The sequence below is a fragment of the Myotis daubentonii genome, chromosome 14 (genome assembly GCF_963259705.1).
Source record: "Myotis daubentonii chromosome 14, mMyoDau2.1, whole genome shotgun sequence".
Taxonomy (NCBI): Eukaryota; Metazoa; Chordata; class Mammalia; order Chiroptera; family Vespertilionidae; genus Myotis; species Myotis daubentonii.
In genome coordinates, this window is record NC_081853.1 from 36049762 (window position 1) to 36070899 (window position 21138).

The following is a 21138-nucleotide window of genomic DNA, read 5'->3' on the forward strand; positions in this document are numbered from 1 at the left end:
CCTCTCTGAAATCAATAAAGATATATATTTTTTAAAAAGCGTTTTCTCCAGCATCCATGTTCTTGTCGTGTCTTTCATTGCACTCTCACTCTTCCTCTAGCTGGCCCTCTATGACCTTCCATTACCAAGTCCAGTTGGCCAATATTGATGGAATGAACAGCATCAGTTTCTCCAGAGGCTATTTGGAGCACTGAGCAAGTCAATTAATTGCTTGAATTCTCAGCCTCAGCTCCTCTCCTGGTAGAATCCATAGTATGAAGGCACAGGAATGCCATTTAATGTGGATGTGGGATGAGAGGGCTACTAGAAGTGCTGCTGGTAGTGGTGGGAATATGGGTCTGGCTTTGAGGAGGCAGCTGGAGCTATGGCAGGCAGATGGCCCTATATTGAGGATACACATAGAGGCAGATATAGGGAACCCTCTGGAGATGGGTTAGGACCTGAAAATAGACACATCTAAGAGCCAAACATGAGATGAGATGACTAGAAAATAAATCCTGCCAAAGCCCAAAATATGATTATATTAACCCTTAACTTAAATCCTACAGTAAAGTTAAAGGACAATTTCGAAAGGGATTTCAAATTCACCCTTCAACGCCAGAGTCTGTGACACAGTGTTCTCACCAGCCCACCTGCTCTGGTCTTAAAGCTTTAGTGGCTCCTAGAGAACTTCCTTTCCAGCTGTCAGTATCTACATTTCTTTGCCTGAGGATTTTTCCCATAGCCAAAGAAGGTTGCTTTAAGATGTGGGCAGGTCAGACGTGCCTTGAAAGTCACCTGCAGGAGCAGCCTTCAATCAATGACTGACAAGAGTTGGTGTAAAAATACCTCAGCTCTCTCATTTCTCTGGTAGGATAACTCTGAGGTGCATGTTCTACACCATTTCCAGAGTTTACTGTGGGATTTAGTTCTAATCATTCATAAAAGGAGCTGGCTTGAGAATGCATCTTGCTGCACACCATCACACAGTGCCAATCAGGATAAATCCACTTAGGTGAGATAATATTTTAGAATGATACTGACTATGAACTAGAGTAGAGGTCGGTAAACATTTTCTATAAAGGACTACATAGTAAAATATCTTTGGCTTTGTGGCCCTACAGTTTCTGTCACAGCAACTCAACTCTACCCTTATAACACAAAGGCAGCCATGGACAATAATAAACAAATGAGCACAGCAGTGCTGCAATAAAACTTTATTTACAAAACCAGGTGGCTGGCCAGACTTGTCCCACAGCCATAGTTTGCTACTTCCTGGACTAGAATATTTGGCCCAACTGCAGAAAGAGATAAATATTACAGATTCTTTAAAAACAAACAGAACAGTATTACCAAAGAAACTTTAAGCTTGAAAAAATAGAAAAATAGTGTTTCTTTAATATAAATAACAAAAAGCAAAGAAAAACAAAAGAGGGAACCAATATATATATATAAATAATATAATATAATCTATACTAATAAAAGAGAAAAATGGTAATTGGCGTACGACGATACCCTTTTCATTGGCTAATCAGGGCTATATGCAAATTAACTGCCAACTAAGATTGGCAGTTAACTGCCAGCAAGATGGCGGTTAATTTGCATATGTAGGCACAATGCAGGGAGGCGAAAGGGAAAGCAGGAAGAAGCCCCCTGCCACTGACAGTGATCGGAAACCCAGGGGGGAGCTAAGAGCTGGGGGGCAGGGCAAAGGTGGCCCTGGGGCCACCTTTGCCCTGCCCCCCAGCCATGATCGGAGAATCAGGTGCCTTTTCCGCCCTGGCCAGTGATAGCAGGAAGTGGGGTGGAGCCAGCGATGGGAGCTGGGCACGGTCGAAGCTGGCAGTCCCAGGAACTAGGGGTCCCTTGCCTGGGCCTAAAGCGAAGCCCACGATCGCGGGGCCGCTGCAGCTGTGGGTCCCTGCTGCCCGGGCCGGACGCCTAGGCCAGAGGCGTCAGGCCTGGGCAAGGGGCCGATCCTGTGATTGGAGGGTGATGGGGGTCAATGCCTGAGAGCTTCCCAGTATGTGAGAGGGGGCAGGCTAGGCTGAGGGACACTCCCTCCCCCACTCCCCCCCACACATCCAGTGCACGAATTTCGTGCACCGGGCCCCTAGTATAATATAATATAATATAATATAATATAATATAATATAATATAATATAATATAATATAATATATAGGGTGTCCCCAAAAATGTATATAAACATTTTGAATAATTATAAAGGCAGTGTTTATTAAAGTACATTTCATTTTCAAAATTGAGCTATCAGCTATTAAAGTGTGCATACATATTTTGGGGACACCCCTTATATAATATAATAATGTTCTCATTGTAAGCACACTCTAATCCTTTTAAGAAAGAAATAGGAATAAACAAAAAATAAATCATTTAAAAAATCAAAATGTAAAATGTTGACACTGTAGCCCATAGCCTTTTTATTTTGGAGACACAGAATCCACAGGCCTTCACTGTTAATGAAGGTTGAGCAGAAACGGTTTTCTTAATGAGACCACAGGCTACAATAAGAACAGCACGGAAGGGCGGGCTGCTAACTAGCAGAGTAACTCGCAGCATTTTAGCCAAGCCTATGGGACTAAATTGCACTAAGAGATGAAATGTGACATCTTAGTTTTTACGAAGACACCAAGGCCAATGCACGCACTCCCTCCACACAATTCTTTTACAGTTGGGATATGAGGACAAGCTGATATAGGCTCTTGTGTGGGGCAAGAGCAACAACTCCTGTGTATTTATATAAACTCTGATCCCTGGCTTTCAATTTAGCCAGATTCCAAAGTATAAACAGTAAGAGGCCAGCCAAGTAGAGAGACTTCCAACGGCATAGCTTGAGGCCAGGGCTGTACCAGGCCAGCAGACCTCACTCTTGTGTGCCTTAGCCAACATGAGCCCATAAAACATGTTTGGAGGCCAAAGCGAGAGGTGCCTCCTGCCTGGTACAGTCTATCTTTGAGGCTGCCAGCCCAATCATGCCCTTCAAGTGTCAGTACTGGTATGTCTGAGGCTGGCTCCAAATAAAACGATAGCCGGAGGCACTTCTCCCCACACTCAGGGACAGTGCCAAAGCTGTCCAACCCCATTTCCACTTTGCATCCTGTTGCTCTACTCTCCACACTGCTGACCCCACTTGTCACTGTAGAGTGAGCCTTCACCATACACAGGGACAAGCAGCTCCCTAGCTCTGGGTACCCAGGTGGAAGCCACAGTGGAGGCCTATCGACTTTTATTTTGAGAGATCTTATTTTCCCCCACGTTGGGCAGATGCTCAATAATGAGAAGCTCCTGTTATTACTGTTCACTGGGAATGTGATTTTCCTTCCCAGTCCACTCTTTGAGAATATCCTTGACTACTCCCCTTGTACAAAGCTCTAGGTCAGAGGTCCTCAAACTACGGCCCGCGGGCCACATGCGGCCCGCCGAAAACATTTATCCGGCCCGCCGGGTGTTTTTGCCTCCGCTGCCTGTCCTGCTTAGCAGCCAACTCGTCCCGGGCCCGCAGTGCGCATGTGTGGAATGTCTGAGGGACAGTGAACTGGCCCCATGTTTGAAAAGTTTGAGGAACCCTGCTCTAGGTGGTGAGTTGGTTTGACTGGTAGTAGAGTCCCTGACAATGACATCCCCTCAAATTGGTTTGGGCAACGGTCTCCCAGTTGACCAGGCCTCCAGCATCCTCCTCCAGCCGATCTGCTACTCCCTTGCGTAGCCTCCTTACCCAGCTGGCCCTAGCCTAACAGGTGTGATCCAGATAGAAACGTGACACAGGTTGCCTTAAGATGACCCTTGTCCTACATTGTATTCAACAGGGCTTATGATGGAATTATATTCCAAACTAAGAAACAGTCATTTTTTTTCAAAGCCAAGATTCATGACCCATACTTCCTTGTTTCCCCTTATCACTTACCACAGGGCTGGATGCTTCATTCCATGGATTCTATCATGAAGGAGAAAAAAACAGGATTTGAGATACAGATGAATGACATTTCAAGAGCTGGTGAAAAATCAAGTTGAAAAAACGCTTTGGACACTAACTGGGCAATAGACAATAAGACCTGTATGAACAAACATATGTACCCACTGACAGAAAGAAAAGTAATAACAAGCACAAGGGTTGAGCCCTTCACTCACATTATTTCTTTTCTTCACAACAGGCCAATTAAGTAGGTACCAATATTATCCTCGTTGCATTATTCCATTCTACAGTTGAGAAAAGTGAAGCTTACCTACCTAAAGCAATTTTTCCAAGGCCATACAATGAGAAAGGGATGTGACTGGGTCACAAACACAGGTCCATCTGGGTCTAAGGCCTTTACTTTTAATCTCCACATGTTATTGCCTCCTGGTGTTTGTGAGTGAAAGAAATGAAGTGAGACAGTGACCTGCCTAACAAGAATGAGGGAAAACAAGGGCTCATTGTTTTAGGATCTGCCAATATTAGATGCATCAGTTCAGATGAGTTTAGGTGCAAATAACAGAATAGCTGACTCCCAGAGGCAGAGGAAACACTGATCTTTAGCTCTCTCACATGCCCACTTCACAGCTGGGTAGCTCCATGTTTGGTGTAACAGCTCAGACATCATCCATAACCGGGCTCTTTTTAACCTTCCAGCCATCATCCCTGTAAGCTCTGATTCTGGTACCTGTCTCTTCCTGGGTGCAAGATGGCCATCACAGCACCAAGCGTCACATCATTGCCGCAGGATCCCAAATAGGAAGGGAGGCAGCAGAAGGAAGCTCTGCTCAGACATCTCTGTCTTTATTGAGAAAGCATGCTTTGTTCCTGAAGCCCCCCAGCAACTTCCCCTACTGTCTCATTGGCCGGAACTGTGTCACATGGTCATCTTTAGCAGCAAGGGAAGCTGGGAAAATGTCTAGAAAGATACCCTAGCAAATGGGGAGAGGGATGAACACACTGGGGGTTCTGTGAGCCAAGAACATGGGAGCTCAACTAAGGGATGGCCAGTGTCTGTATACAGAGATGACTCCTCTCTCAGGCAAGACTGGGCTCTGCTGCTATTTTTTTTTTTTTTTTAATATTATGAGATGACAATGGCAGGCCCCTGAGACAGAGACTTATAAATTCCCATGCTAACAACTCCCAGATGTTATCCAATCAGCTCCCGCCCTCTGCTCAAAGGCAGGAATCTTCCACTGCCCCAGAACCAGCTCCGTTTACTCAGTTTGGGGTACAGGCAAGGTATAGAATGCCTGCCATTTGGATCTCACCCACTACCACTAGCGTTGGTCAGACATTCTAAGAAGCAAAGGAGTTTTGGCCTCTTTTATTATGCACCTTCTGGGAAAAGATGTGACCCCAAAGCACCATCCAATAAAATTCTTTTTCCTTTATTTCTGTGAAAAAGCTAGTAAGCATGGTTTCTAAAAGTGAGAGGGGGGAACTTCCCATGGGATCTAGAATGGTTTTTCTTCCTTTATTGTATGTCATATGGGAGTATCTGATATAGGAAGTTGCTTGGGAATTTTGCTTAAAACAACAGTTGCAGCCTGTTAACCCCATCTGCTTCCCATAAGCGGGAGAAGCCATTGCATGACAGTGTTGAGGGGCCTCTGGATTTTCTCAAGGCTTTCCCACAGGGAAGATGCTTAAAACAAAATCCTCCAACCTCTTGGTTCTAATCCTCCCCCTCTTAGGCCGGTCAGTAACCACAGAAGGTGACAGAATCTGGCTGATACCCGGGAGAGCTGAGTTGGAAGAGTGACAAATTCTAAATTTCAAGCTGGACTGGAGGAGGCCTGCAAAAAGCACAAAGTCAAGTTTCTGAATGATAAGCTTACTATTAGCAACACAGATGATACTGCTCTTTCTAGAGCGAATCCTAGACTCTGAGGGCCGCTTTCCAAATTAATAAAAAAACACACACACCTATAAACATTTATTAAACATCTATGATATACCGAGGACATTTCTAGGTCCTTGTCCCAAGTGTTTCCTGAGGTCTTAGCTTGGATGACCTTGATGAGTCACCCATGAACCATAAAATTGCAAAATATCATCTTTACTGCATTATGTCAGCACAGACTCAGACAGAGTTGGATATGTGCACTCCTGTTTCTGGGAAGGCAAAGATATTTCAAAAACAATTCCAGGAAAGCCAACGAGTATGTCTTTTGATACATTTTCCAAGTGGGACATAAAATAGGCCTAAATTTGTCAACAATTATTTTTCTAAAATTGCTATGGGAACATGCCCAGCATTCAGTGACCCTTAAAATACGTATTTGTGAAACAATAACCCACCTATTTCCCGATAATTCCTAGCCTTGACTCCTCCCTTGAACCTCAGGTTCATTCATTCAAGCACCTTCAATCTACAATCAGAGCCCAAGGGATCTGGCTAGAATGCTCCCCTTCCAGAATCCCTCATGCTCCTCATCACCTTCAGAATGATGCCCCGGCTCCCGGACACAGACTGCCTACAAGGTTCGTCCTGGCCTGGCCTTCAACCTCTGGATTCACTGGCTGCCAATCATTGCACATCTCTAAATACCCAGTCCCTAAAACAACACTCTTTTTATGGTCTCTGCTTTTGCCATGCTGTTCTCGCTGCCCAGAATGCCTTTTTCTCCTTCCACTATCACACTGGACTTAGTTCATGTGTCATCTCTGCAGAGTCTTCCCCGAACGGCCAGGTTGGCTTAAGTGTCCCTCTTCTGGTGTCTGTGTATGTACGTCCGCTGCGCATGGACCACTCTGGATGAAAATGATCACACACGCGTCTCCTCCACTAGACTAAACAAATTCTACACATCTTCCCACCCAGAGTCCCCAGCACAGTATTGACACTTCCAGCTGTGGGCAAACTACGGCCCGCGGGCCAGATCCGGCCAGTTTGAAATGAATAAAACTAAAAAAAAAAAAGACCGTACTCTTTTATGTAATGATGTTTACTTTGAATTTATATTAGTTCACACAAACACGCCATCCATGCTTTTGTTCCGGCCCTCCGGTCCAGTTTAAGAACCCATTGTGGCCCTCGAGTCAAAAAGTTTGCCCACCCCTGTGTTAGACACATAAAACATGCTTCTTGAACTTGAACTAAAGTGACAACATTTTTTTGGCCTGAAGTCAAGTAGAATGAAAGCAAGAAAAGTTACAGACTTTAAATTCAGACACGCCACAGCTCTTATTTGAGGTCAAATTTAGGAGGACCTGGTCACTTTTCCTTCTTCCAGAGTTTTTAGACTAGGGAAGGAGAATTCTCAATAAGTTAAAAATCATTTTTTAAAAGAATGTACAAGTCTAGTCCTTTTGAGATCAAAAGAAACTTTTGCAAAAGCAGAAGCATGTATTTAAAAAATGATACATAGACCCAAATCGGGTAAGTCAGAGTGAGTTGCCTAGAAATGGACGCTGAACAATTCATTACATAAGGAGACTAAGGGGAAACCGTTCCCAGCCCCTGGAGCGAGAGCCATGGAAGCTAGCAGTGCAGAGGGCAGGAGTAAGCCCCACCTCCCACACAGAAGGCTCCGCATTCTACCCGGAGCCTGTGGGCTTCGAAGCAAACCAGGAGGTGGGGGCACGGTGAGGACATTGGTTACGATCTGGGAGGAGTGGATTCAATATGAGGCGTGTGGTCTTTATACTGCAGCCGGAATGAATCCAGTCCCCAAAGTGAACAACACTTACATTTTGAGCCACCTGCGTGCTCAGTGCTGGGGAATGCAGAGCTCCTTCCCTGCACTGGGTCTGAGCCTGGGGCTCAGACAGTGCCAAGGCATCAGGGGCCGTGTGGGCACCCTACTCAGGTGCCTACAGAACATGTTCCAGCCCTAGCCGGTTTGGCTCAGCGGATAAAGCATCGGCCTGTGGACTAAAGGGTCCCGGGTTCGATTCCGGTCAGGAGAACATGCCGGGGTTGCGGGCTCGATCCCCAGTAGGGGACGTGCAGGAGAGAGCCGATCAATGATTCTCTCTCATCATTGATGTTTCTCTCTCTCTCTCTCCCTCTCCCTTCCTCTTCAAAATCAATAAATATATATATTTTTAAAAAAGAACATGTTCCAGATCTGTTTGCTTGGGGGGGCAGCAGGCTGGGGCAATTTCCCACCAGTTCTCCTCCCTCACTGGTTGAGAGCTACTCCTGGGGGCATTAACTCTCTCCAGCCCACCCTGCAGGCTGCATTTGCAAGAGTGACCTTGTTGGTGTCTGTGAAACTGTGGGTTAAGTAGGGAGGGACTCACAGCTGAGGTGCGGGCGCCAAGCCTAATCATGCCTTTTTCTTTCTCAGGCTTCCCATGATGCAGGCTCCGTGCCCTCATAAGAGTGACAGGTGCCCTTGTTAGCCCAGCTGCATAGCTCTAAGCAACATTCAGCTCATGAGTGCAAGGGGCAGAATAGGCACAGACCGATAGGGCTCTTCTGTCTCTCAGATGCTCCTCCTCAGTGTGTCTGGAGACATTTAAGTAGATTTTCTCTACCTCCTTAGTCACTCAGGTAAAGTCGAAATTCTCTTGGTTGGACCTTGGAGGGATGCCAGGAGCAAGGAAACTGACAGGGCTCCCCGATCCATTTCCTGTCATTTGTTTGAGGGTGACGGAGCACGGTGGCGACAGCTCAGATAACCTTCCTTAAACCACACGGAGCCTGGCTGTCAGGGCGGAGAGTGACAGGCATTGCACATATTGCAGCCCCTGCTGCTGGCTGCACGCGTCACAGGAGAGGTTTTCTTTCTTTCTTTTTTAAAATATATTTTTATTGATTTCAGAGAGGAAGGGAGAGGGAGAGAGAGAATCATTGATTGGCTGCCTCCTGCACACCCCACACTGGGGATTAAGCCCGCAGCAGAGAGGGGAAATTGACATTATAGCTCTGTCAAAAAAGAGGTGGTTTGGGGGAATAATGTTGGTGGGTTTTCAGAAGAGACAATAGGGTAAAATAATACTTTCTTTGAGGAGGAGACATCTACCTCCCACTTTCCTCTCCTGCACACATCAACTCTCCGGACATTTGCTTTAAGTAGGCTGCCCCCTTGGGAAAGAGAACACAGAAGCCCAGAGAGGTTTTGGCAGCATATGCCCTTCTGCAAGCTGTCTTGCGCTGAGGCTGCCAACAGTCTGCCTAGTGGTGCTCTGGCTCCCCCTACAGGCCCAGCGCTGTCAGTTCACAATCATTCTAGAGAGGGGTCCTTTCTCCTCCTTCGCCTCCCAGGCATCTCTGGGTTGCCCCTTCAGGCAGGCCAGGCAGAACAACCTCATCGGAGAACAGGAATACATTTGCCTGCTCAAAGGCACATCAGAAAGGAGCTGAGAGAGACCTTCAGAATGATTTCTTCAAACCCTCCTGCTTTACAGATGAGAGACCAAAGCCTGGAGAGTGACCAGTTCCATCCTTGGCCTCTTTGCCGGGGGCCCTGACCCACTGAGCCCACAGATGGTGCAGGAGCACGTGTGCAAGGCACAAATCCCAGAGCCATCTGGCCAAGGTCAGGTGCTCCTTCTGCCTCGTTATGTCCACGCAGTAATTCCTTAAAATTAATGATGAATAAGGGGTATGTTTGGCAAAGAGAACAAAGTTGCCAGTCATTAAATTGCCAACACATACATTTGGGTCACTTATTGATTTTTAAAAAAAATCCATCCTGTTCTTATAGATTCTCTGTAATATAATATTATATTTTAAAATCCTCCCTTCCACAGGGATCAGGCCCAGCTCACATAAACAAAATATTCTTGGGCCATATTTGCTGATTGAATGACACTACTTATCCATCTTTGGGGTGAGTAACTATTAATAATCTTTATAATCTTCCAAGCAGAATGTCCTCCTTCACGTCTAACTTTTCTGGTCCCCTCCTTCCCCCCACCCCAACACAGCATGGTGTAGAGAGTGCCGAGCCAAGCAGATGGGCAAATCCCGAGTAGGCCACATTTTGCTAGGAACATATAAGCTACATTTGGCAGACTTGTTCAAGGTCCAAAGTTCAAAGTTCCAGATATGGCCATGCAGACCACATCAAACCTGGAGTGAGAGCTGCTCACCTGATTTGAAATAGACTAGCTACACACTGTTGGATGCCACTGCAATGTATTAGAGAACTGCCATAAAAACACTCAAAATGAATCATCACAAAGTTCCAGCAACCTGGAAAACAGACATGCAGTAAGGCGGGTAGTCAAAGTTCCTATGGGCATCACATCTCACTTTTAATGACACCGTATGAGCATCTGGCCCCATTTCTCTCTATAATTAGAGCTAATAAATATCTTCAAGTGGGTATTTTTGACAGACTTTGGAAATATGAACCTATTATTACTAGAGTTGTGTGGTTCTGAATTTGAATGTGAAAAATATAGCCGAAGCCTTACTCATCTCAAAAAGCAAATGTAGCAAAAATTAATCCCATGGGGCTAATGTCTGATGCTTGGCCAGCAAGATGAGGGTGGCTGACTTGTTTTAATGTTTCAACTGCTCCCATTTTTATCATTTGCGAAGGTTTTCTGTTATTCAAACAGTGCCACACAAGGGGAAAAACGGGATTTGGAATCACAAGTGTTAGGTTGAGATTCCAAGTGTGCCATTTAATGACTGGGGTGGTAAGATTACTTTTCAGAAACATTCATCCCTTTCCTCCCTCCACTTCCATACGCCTTTGACTTTGGGTTGGGCCACGTGACTTGTTTTGGCCGATGGAGTGATGCAAGCAAAGACTTGACATGTGCATGCACAGTGGGAATAGGTTCTTGCACCTCTGTTCTGGCTAGTCCCCTGGCCTGAGAACTGCAATTTAGAGCCACCCAGCCAAACCCACAGACACATAAGAGCATTTTTAAATAACTACTGTTTTTAAATTTCCGGGTAGTTAGTAATGCAACACTACCTGGTTGACACATTGGCAGAGACTGGGTTTCAGTTAACCTGGGGATAAGAATATCAGCATTAGTGTGATCTAAATGATGTCATGCTATTATCACTTTCCGTGTTTTAGAACAAATAGAGTGTCCCACTCGTGCTTTGGTGACAATTTAGCTAAGCTCGGCCTACAAAACGTTTTCCAGAATCCCTTTCCCTGAGTGGTTCTGGGGTAGCTTTGACCACCAGAGAAATTTTGTGCGATTCAGAAGAAAGAAGCAAAGCCGCAGGTATTTTTATGCTCTGAAGGTTGGAGCAGGGCACTAGAAAATGGGTGCTAGCTTGCCTTGTTCTGGGCCAAATACTTATACAACTCCAAGGGGAGGGCACCCTCTTCCCCTGGACGTCACACACAACATCCAGCAGGAGGCGAGAGACAGATGTAGGTTCTAGTTTGCATTTTCTCTCATTCACACACCAAGCTTTCTTTCCCAACTATCAGTTCGGCTGCCCTAGAGCTACTTTAGGCTCAATATCAGATGTAAGAATAACAGCCTTGCCTTAAGGCCACCACTGGCTCCCACAATGATGCAAAGTTTAATCCTTTAAAACAAATCCTTCATTATTTATCACTTACGGTTCTTCTTCTCTGGACTGGATTCTGACACATATGGCTGAGTCCATTTAAATTCAGGCAAGTTCTCTATACCATAATCTTGAGGCATTTCTGATGGAGCAAGTTTAAATTATTGTTCATTGAGCCCTCACTATGTGCAAACATTCTTCTGCTTTGGTTCTTTATCTCATTCAATCTCATTAACTGGCCCAATTCCCCATCCACGCTTGTTCACTCTTGTCATCATTACCAATTAATAGTTCAGAGATACCTGCTAGCTACAGTAATAGTTCAAGTTCTTCCACTGGGGATTGCAGACTTGGACCCAGTCTCCTTGGGGGTGACTCTGAGTGGCCTGTGCTGCTCTCATGTAAAGAGCCTGAATCACAGGTGCCCATGAAGGGTGTGTTTCCCCCCTTCCCCACCCTCAACCTTGGCATTAATCTTTGTCCAAAGGTCCATCCTTTGACCCTACCCAAGAACTCAGTTCCCCTCTAAGATGGAAGTCTGGCCCTAAATCTTTGCCTAGTGACTGGGGTCTGCTGCCATTGTCAGGTCTCAGATAGGCACTGCTTGTCCACCTCAGTCCCTAGTATTGACCCTCCTGGTCTGAAGCAGCGCCACTTACTAGACATTCACCCCTAATTGAGAGCCACTTCATATTGAACCTCCTGGTCCAGCCAATGCCCTTCATTTGCCATCTGCGACCAACGTAGCTGCCTTCTTTGGCTACAGCCCAATGGGCCCACCTGTGCCTCTGCTCTCTGCACTAGGGGCCAGGCCAGTATCCCAGCGTTTGTCCTTGCTCAGGAAGCAGGTGTTATAACAGGTTTGCCAGGTTGTACAAAGATTAAATTTGCTGGGGCTTCTAACCAAAATCCTCAGGTGGGTTTGGAGGTGTTTCACTATCAATAACTCTGGTATTTTTGTGCTGCATCAACGTGGCTAAGCTGGAACAATGTTTCCCAGCATTCTCTTCCTACATGGTTCTGGGTTGCAGTTGGCTCAAAAAGAGAGATTTGTGCAAAATTTGGAAGGCAGAAGGGAAGCAGCAGCTGAGACTCTGAAGATCACTGAGGTTAGAGGTGGTAAGACAGCTGGTGTGGGTGGTTACCTTGTCCTCTTTCCTGCTGCAAGTCAGCTCTCCTTCCTGTCTGCCAGTCCTACTGACCAACAGCAACTCCCGCTCATCACCAAATGCTTGGCTGTGAGCTCAGAGGTAATAGCAACATAGAAGCAATGACCTCCCCAGACTTCTTCCTGCTTCTCCTCCAGCAGCTGGATGTGTCTCACTCAGCTTTCCCTGCCAGCTCAAACTTGTTCCCCCAGCACCAGCGCTTGGGGAAGGCTGGTTAGTGACTTTTCTTCCCTAATTTTAGGGGCGACCATTTTTCTTTTGAAAAATGCGAACATGCACCCAGCTGGTGTGGCTCAGTGCTTGAGCATCAACCCATGAACCAGAAGGTCACAGTTCAATTCCCGGTCAGGGCACATGCCCAGGTTGTGGGCTTCATCCTGTGTGCGGTATGCCAGAGGCAGCCGATTAATGATTCTCTTTCATCATTGATGTTTCTCTCTCTCTCTCTCCCTTCCTCTCGAAATCAATAAAAATGTATTTTTTTAAAAAGAAAAATGCTAACATGCTTTCCTAGAATTAGACCAATATTAATCCTGAATTCTATTAGGAATTGTGTTTTTTTCCCCCCCGAGTTCTAGGACTCTTCTGCAAGTCCATAAAGAAAGGTGGGAGATTCTGCTGCCTCCTTACCCCCCACCCCCCATTGTATGCATTCTGTGAGCTGGAAATAGTATTTTTAACTCTGATTTCTTTTTCGTATGTCCTTTGTTTTAAACCCTTAACAAGAAAGAATTTGGAAAATGGTTTCCCAGTCAAATGGTTTCCCAGTAATCATGAGTAATTTGTTCTATGGGAAGTAGGGAATGGCAGGCATCCCCGAATGGAGTTAAAGAAACCCTAATTACTTACACCTGCAGAAGCTGTCACTTTTGTAAGGTGTGTAATTAACAGCCAGCGTGTGTTGTTAGTGTGATTGCCTGTTTCAATAGGGGGCGTAGCCCAGAGGCTGCCCATATTGGGGCTCTCCCACTGTGTTCATTAGCCCAGTTCTCTGGTCACTTAAAGGCCGACTGCATGACTGAACACAAAGTGTGCGGCCCACTGAGCCCACACACTGTTCCCCATGCAAAGCAGGTGTGACCACTTTAGGAAAATTGAGTCTTTTTACTTTGTGATTATGAATTTTCTGCTTTTTTAGCCTAGTGGTTCTCAGCTTTGACTGCACATTAGAATCACCAGGGAGATTCTTTTGAAATCCTGATGCCCACGCAGCACCCAGGCCAATTAAATCAGACTCTCTGGGGTAGCTAGCGTTTTAAAGCACCCCAGGTGATTCCAATGTGTTGCCAAGTTTGAAAACCAGTTCTAGGCCAGTGGTTCTCAAACTACAGCTGCATCAGAATCACCTAGAGCAGCAGTCGCCAACCGGTGGTCCATGAGGCTCAACAGGTTGGCGAACAGTTGTTTAAGGAAACCTTTGGAGCAGTGGTGGTCCGAAAGGTTGGCGGCTGCTGATCTAGAGGGCTTATTAACCCCCCCGCCCAAAATACTCAGTAAGGTGTCGCGGCTGGTGAATAACTCACACTTCTCATACTTATTCTAAGACTGCTGTCAATGCTCAAAGCAATGTTGAGCTCCTTTTGAAATTATGATCTTTTCTGCACATATGACAGGCATTATGCTGTTTCTTATAGTCATTGCCTCATTTAATTATTTTCACCAAGCTGTCATTCTCATCCTTCAGGTCTCAGAAAAAGCGCCAGCCGGAAACACCTTCTGTCTACCCTTTACAAAGGCACCTGCCGCAATTACCAATACATCACTTGGTTTGTTTCCTTCCAGGCCCTAACCAGCCTGTAACCTTACCTGGTATTTCCTCTTCTAGTTGCAGTAAGCTCCATGACGACAGAAACCCTGCTTGTCCTCATCTCGTGCCTAGCAGACAACAGGCACTCTGCAAACACTTGCTAAATGAATGAGTCCACAGAGCAACCCTAGGAAAGAGGAACCAATATGGTCTGTATTTCACAGACCAGGACACAGAAATACAAAAAGACTTAAGTAACTTGTCGAAGATTACAGTGGAGAAACTGATATTCAAATGGACCAGGGCTAGGCTTTGAAACCATTGCAAGAATTATCATCATGCTTAAATAAGCTTTCCCCCCCCAGCAATAAATTGAATTACAGTGGGGCCTTGACTTACGAGTGTCCCGACTAACGAGTTTTTTGAGATACCAGCTGTCTCTCGGCCGATTTTTTGCATTGAGTTGACAGAGTAATTTGAGTTAACAAGCTCCTTAACAAGCTTGGTCTCGGAACGAATTAAACTCGTAAGTCAAGGCCCCACTGTACTCACCTAACAATGTCACCTTTGCCTTGATTAAAAACTGTGTCTATTTTTTTCAAGTAACAGTAAAATTCCAGAGCCCAACCCCATGTGACCAGACTGTACAAACAGTGGCAATTTCTTTCCTATTGAAAAACTCCACTGTTCATAGCAGAAACCTACTTACAATGCCCCAAAGCAGGTTAAAAATTCCCACCTCATATAACATTACTTCAACTACAAAATGTTGATATTTAGTGGAAGAATACCCACATGAAAACAAATAGATTTGAAATATCTGACTTTATTGAGCATGCCAATACATTTATTCTGATAATAAATTAATATATAGTCATAAAAAATGTTGAGGGCTTTCTAAGAAAATGATTCTGAATGTGTAAAGGATATGCATAATCATTTACACAGTTGACTTTACAATTTTCAAACTCAGAAGTGCGGTAACAGCAAGTTACTGAAGAATGAAGCCTCTTTCTTATAATTCATGTTTTAGACAGTTTTGAGTTTATAAAGGTTTCAATGACCATTTCAGCTCCTGCAAGTTACGAAGCCTGAAGTGACTGTTTAAAACTCACCTGATTCAGTCTCCTAAGTATACAGATAAAGAATCCACTGGCCTTGCCAAAGATTACAAAGCTAGTAAGACAGGCTGAATTACAGATTTCTCAGAGGTGCTCCAGAAAGGTCTGCTGAATTAAGTAAGGCACATATGTCACACAGAACTCTAGTCATGTCTGAAAGACCCTGGTTTTACTCCCTGCTTTACAGAAATTTAAATTAAATCCTGATGTGTTCTATTGCAGTTAACAAATTTAGTGACTCGGTTGCTTTGGAAACAAAATCATTCCCATGATTGCAGCTTATCACTGATCACCGATAGCCGTTTATGCTTTTCTCCTGAAACGCTTGAACTCGGGCCACTTTTCCCCCTTGCTCTTTTGTGCTCACAGACCTGTATCAAGGGTCCCTGTTCTTATTTGAAATTCATCATTAACCGAGGGAGCTAACATCATCGGTATCTACAAAGCCATCAACATTTGCATATGGGCAGTTTTTGTTTACAGCTCATTTCTAATCAAGTCAGCACCTGCTCTGTTCATCTGAGCCATCACTGATTCCAAAGCAAATGTGGATGACTTCTGGGGCACCAGCATCCCCAACAGCAATGAGATTTCTCATCACATCAAGAATATGCCACATAATGCTGCATGTAATGTACCAAGTACTCCCCACACACATTTCTGGTAACTTATTTTATGTCTCAGCTAATGGCTACACATGGCCACGCTGCTGGCTGGCAAAGGAAAAAAAAAGGCCACTCACTTGTTCTAAATCCCAGTGAGTGTGTGTAGCATGTTTATCAACCAGTAACACAATGTTCACATTCTGGCAGGGATTTTTCTCTTTACTTGTAGGAGCCACTCCCCACACAATCTGCCAGACATCAGTGTTTGGTTTGGTGTGTTTTATTTGAACTTTATACACACAGCAAAATTGTGTATATAAAGAGAATTTCTGAATTTGCATGTAAGTGATTCTAATTTCTTGCCACTCTCAGCACTGCAGCGAAGGAAGACTGAGAGCCTATCTCTGTATATTTCTTTTTCTCCAGGGCAACATTTCTCTGTAAGAGTGAATGTTTCGTTTGGTTGCAACATGTAGAGGCTTATTAGATGTGCTCTTAGGGGCATACTTATTGAGAATAGGCATCTCATTTTCAAGTTCTTCCTCAGCAACTGTAAGAGTTGTAAAAGCTCTGCCTTTAGGAGTAGTGACTTGATTCTGCGGGAATGCTAAACGTTCTGCCGCCAGCCATGAAGACTTGACATTAACCCCTATCTAGAATGCACCTGTATTAACCATGTCTACAAGTAACAAACAAACAAGAACCCAGATACAGAAATATTATTTGCTCTGATCTGGCGACAACATTCAAGCATTTAATTTACTGAGCTACCTTGTTTTTCTCCCTTCATTCTGTTGCCAATTTCACTTCCTGGGCTGTTTTCCTTTTTGTCTTGTCCCGATTTTCAAGGAACAAGCAGAACACTGACAAGGAAACTCCATATTCTGACTATTTCACTTTTTGACTTTTCTTTCTCTCTTTTAGCTCTGGAAAAAAAACTGTGAGCTTATTATGTTATCTCTATAATACCATGACCAGAACTCAGAGCATGAAGTACAATGGAAAAGACGTGCCTAACAGAACAGGGACATTCTGTTAACGGCCGGACCCAGAGACTGGTTTGGAGTGGGAACACCACAGTAGTACTGACAAGGCAACTCATTTTCTTAAGTGAGAATACCAAACCTGATGTCAATTTCAAAAAGGCCTAATTTTACTAATCCTAATAACCAATTAAAAAAATAAAATCCTGTTTTAAAAGAAGGAATCCTAATGACTTTGAGGTAGACGATGTTATCAGATAATAAATTAGGTATAAGATAAAAATAACAAGACTGAGGGAATGAAAGCACTGACTTGAAATTATCTTCCTTTAAATTCATGTGGAAAATAAAGAACACTTTTTCCAATTCAAAGTTCTAAGCATGAAATCCAGGTATGTCATGTCATGGACTTGCTTCTTTAATTGGAGATGAACTCGGAGCCGATGGAAAGAATCCACAGCAGCAAACTACAAAGCAGTTGTCCCACGAGGAAGCCAGGAACTTTGCTTTTGATTTTTCCAGCTTGGCTCAGTCCTGAATATTCAGGATTTGGATCCCGAAAGTCCTTGTTTAGCATTTAACTAATTCTTTGTTGGTGGAAGGGGCTGGGACTGTTTCTCCACACATAAACTGCTCCTAAGAACGAACAGGAAATTATCTTAATCACTGAGTGTGTCACAAATGCATCAATAGTAAATTTTCATCTTGTTACAGAATCAATCCAGCTCTAAGTTTTTCCATCACTTCATCTTTGTTCAAAGAGTCAATGTCAGCACCAGATTTATAAGCTTAGAACTGAATCCGTTTTTAGTTATGAATTCACACTTAATATAAAATACCTTATCTTGTAAACAAACATGCTTATCTTCACTACAGAGCACCCACCTCTCAGAAATCACATTTATGAAGACATTGCCACACTTTTTAAGTTTTTGTATTAATTAGTACTTACACTAAAAGTTCTCCACTTCACTATTTGGCTATTCAAATGTCTGTTTTCTTCAAAATTATTACTTCTTCCAACTAAAAGGCTATATGCTGATAACTCTCAAATTAATAGCGCCAATTGATCACTCTTTGAACTCCATACTTACATATCCAACTGCCTTCCGGCCAGCTCTACTTGGATGAAAAACAGACCTCTCAAACTTAGTATGTCCAACTCCTGCCCCTAAACCTGTTCTGAAGGCCACAAATGTTGAAATCATTCTTGACTCCTCTCATATCTTATATCCAGTCAGTAAGGAATTGATCCTTGCCCTGGCCAGTGTTGCTCAAGGGTTAGAGCATTGGCCTGAGCACTGAAGGGCTGTGGGTTCCCTCTCTGCTCCCAGGTTGGGGCGTGTGCAGGAGGCAACCAGTTGATGTGTCTCTATCACATTGATGTTTCTCTTTCTCTCTCTCCTCTTCCCTCCTTTCCTCTCTCTCTGAAAGGCAATGGGAAAAATATCCTCAGGTGAGAATTAACAAAACAAAAAATCCTTACCCTTTAAAGGGTATCCAGAATCCAACCACTCCCACTACCTCCATTGCTGCAGCGTGGTCCCAGGGAAACATCGCCTCCTTTGATTAGTCTAACAGCCTTCTACCTGGTTTTCCTGTCTCTATCCTTGCTCCTATGTAGTCTATTCTGAAGTAAGCAGCCCGGAACCTGTTTTAAAACTTGAGTTGGTTCACGGCATTCCTTTGTTCTAAAATCCTCCATTGGTTCCCTCTATCATTCATAGGAAAAGCCAAAGTCCTTACAGCAGTGGTTCTCAACCTTCCTAATGCCACGACCCTTTAATACAGTTCATGTTGTGGTGACCCCCCGCAATTTCATTGTTACAAATTGAACATAAAGCATAGTGATTAATCACAAAAGCGATATGTAATTATGTGTTTTCCGATGGTCTTAAGTGGCCCCTGTGAAAGGGTCATTCGACCCCCAAAGGGGTCGCGACCCACAGGTTGAGAACCGCTGCCTTAGAGTGTCCCACAACACCTCTGTGATCGGCCCCACTGCACTAATTCAGCTTGGACAAGGCCCACCCTCACTCTCTCTGCTCTGGTCACACTGGCCTTCTTGCTGTTCCTTGATAAAACCAAACATGTTTCTGCCTTAGGGCTTCTTCACTGAACGTTCCCTTTGCCAACCACTCTTAACCCTAATGTGTACACAGCTCACTCCCTTACCACGTTCCATCTCTGCTCAATAAGGCCTGCCACGATCTCATACCAGCACTCCTGATCTCACTTACCCTGTTCTTTTGGTTCCAGAACACATTTTAATACAAGAATAATCCGTAAACTTCTAATTATAGCCTAAATTATAGCCTGCTTTTCTCATGAGGCAAAGTGCCTTGTTCCCACCTTCCCTATAATCTTGTTAGAGGTCATCCTTAAAAATGTCAAGCTGTTACATGTCAATTATATCTTAAAAAGAAAAAAGTATGTTAAGTTTAAGATTTTGTTCAAAGTACTGACCAAAAGTTGGGATGGGCAGTAATAACATTTATTTAGTTTTCTATTTTCAATGTCCTTGGAGGAAACACAAAAGGACAACTGAAGACTAAAATGAAATTGTAAAACTGAAACTATGATTATATCTCAAACAATATAATATAGAGTTTTATCTAAGCCAAGTAAGAAATACTACACAATTGTTCCCTTCAAAATAAATCTAGGTGCTCTGAACAATTTTAATTACTTATTGTTAACGAAAAAAAACCCACTGAAACCTGTAAAGAATTTTTGTGAGTTTATTTGAGTTAAACTGTCGACATATGCTGGGAAGCAGAACCTCAACGAATTGAGATAATGCTCGGGAGAAGGACGGGTTACATCTGTATTTATGCATTGCAATCAAAGGAGGGACATTTGAGCTTTTAAGATTTTAATTTACGATACGGCTGTTTACTAATGGTTTTTAAAATTGGTTTTAAAAAAACATAGCATTTACCTAACACACTGTTAGAAAACATTCTCCTGCACGTACACATTAGAGACAGACTGCTCGAGGTTCTTGCACCACAACCCTCCCCCCTCCCCCACCTTTTAAAGTTAGGCCCCTTACTTTGTCATAAATCACTTTGATAATGAGAGAGCAGCTCGGGCACGTCGCCACGTCTTCCCCGTTCTCCAAATCTTCCTACAACAAAATCAAACACTGTATGATCAGCATCGCCTTCCCTTTGCAAGCTCCTCCCAAACCCTCCCACCCCTAGGGGCAAGCTCCTTCGTGACTTGCCTCCCCCACAAGGTAGGTGAGGGTCAAAGAGGCTTTCCCAGAGAAATGCCAACCCCAATTTTCCCTGGCAGCGTCACCCGGGGAAATACTCCGGAAGGTTGGTTAAGGTTCAGTCGCCTCAAAATCTTTGGGAAGACAAAACGCGTCCCTTCCTGCAAAGAAATACCCCAGGAAGGTGAACCCGAAGAGGGATGCTAAGTGGGGGGGGGGGGATGGCGAGAAGTCTGATGCTCCCCGCCATCCAGCCCCTCCCTTCCCCTCCCCGACTAGGCCTGAGTAAAGGCCAGAAGGAAATGCCCATTGACAGCTGAGACTATAAATTGGGGGGAATCCATACACAGGATAAAAAGGGCGTGAATAACAAGAGCCGCGTGGGCACGGGGCGGCGGAAGAATCACCAGAGAGCGAAACGCGCCCGCTCTAGGGGGCGGCCGGGGGGCCTGAGGTTACCTTAGTGATGCAGAAGTTATCGCCACAAGGGCAGGGGTAGAAATACGTCTCCAGGTCCTCGTCATATTGGAAGTCCTCGATTTCCACCTCGTCGTGAAACACCGCCATTATTCTGGGGCCTGATAGGGGACCCCCACCGGCCGAAGCCGACCCGGGTCGGTCTAACTTCGAGGACGCCGGCCCTAGCCAGGTGTAAGCTACTACGCCCCGGCGCAGGAACGATCGCTTCCGGCGCCTAACAATGACGCAACGGCGGGCTTGGAAGCCAAATGGGTGACCCGGGACTGGTCACCATGGAGATGGCTGAACTGCCCAAGGAGACAGTGCAGGAGCTTGCTGGCTGCTCAGTGGTGTCGGGTACCGCTCCGCCCATTGAACGGAAGAAGTGACCAATAGCATGTGAGGATCGCGCGCGCTGCTGTTACGTCACGTCGGG

General features: G+C 44.7%; 1 protein-coding gene and 1 long non-coding RNA gene across 4 annotated transcripts; both read right to left on the minus strand.

Annotated features, from left to right (window-relative positions):
• Window positions 1-1183: 1183 nt before the first annotated feature.
• LOC132215593 (uncharacterized) lies at window positions 1184-14689 on the minus strand. Its single transcript, XR_009448560.1, has 4 exons — window positions 14374-14689; window positions 11451-11540; window positions 3904-3933; window positions 1184-1277 (listed from the first exon to the last, which is right to left on the minus strand). It is a non-coding gene; the product is annotated as an uncharacterized LOC132215593 (long non-coding RNA).
• A 1629-nt stretch (window positions 14690-16318) lies between these two features.
• Window positions 16319-21134, minus strand: DPH3 (diphthamide biosynthesis 3). 3 transcript variants are annotated; one of them, XM_059664041.1, is made up of 3 exons: window positions 20703-20946; window positions 20079-20153; window positions 16319-17659 (listed from the first exon to the last, which is right to left on the minus strand). In XM_059664041.1, the coding sequence occupies exons 1-3, from the start codon at window positions 20808-20810 to the stop codon at window positions 17594-17596; spliced, it is 249 nt and encodes an 82-aa protein (XP_059520024.1). In that variant the 5' UTR covers window positions 20811-20946; the 3' UTR covers window positions 16319-17593. The 3 variants fall into 3 exon arrangements, with proteins under 3 accessions (XP_059520024.1, XP_059520026.1, XP_059520025.1); XM_059664043.1 differs by lacking the exon at window positions 20079-20153 and having other exon boundaries at window positions 20703-21134; XM_059664042.1 differs by lacking the exons at window positions 16319-17659; window positions 20079-20153 and adding an exon at window positions 20250-20404 and having other exon boundaries at window positions 20703-21134.
• Between the last annotated feature and the right edge of the window lie 4 nt (window positions 21135-21138).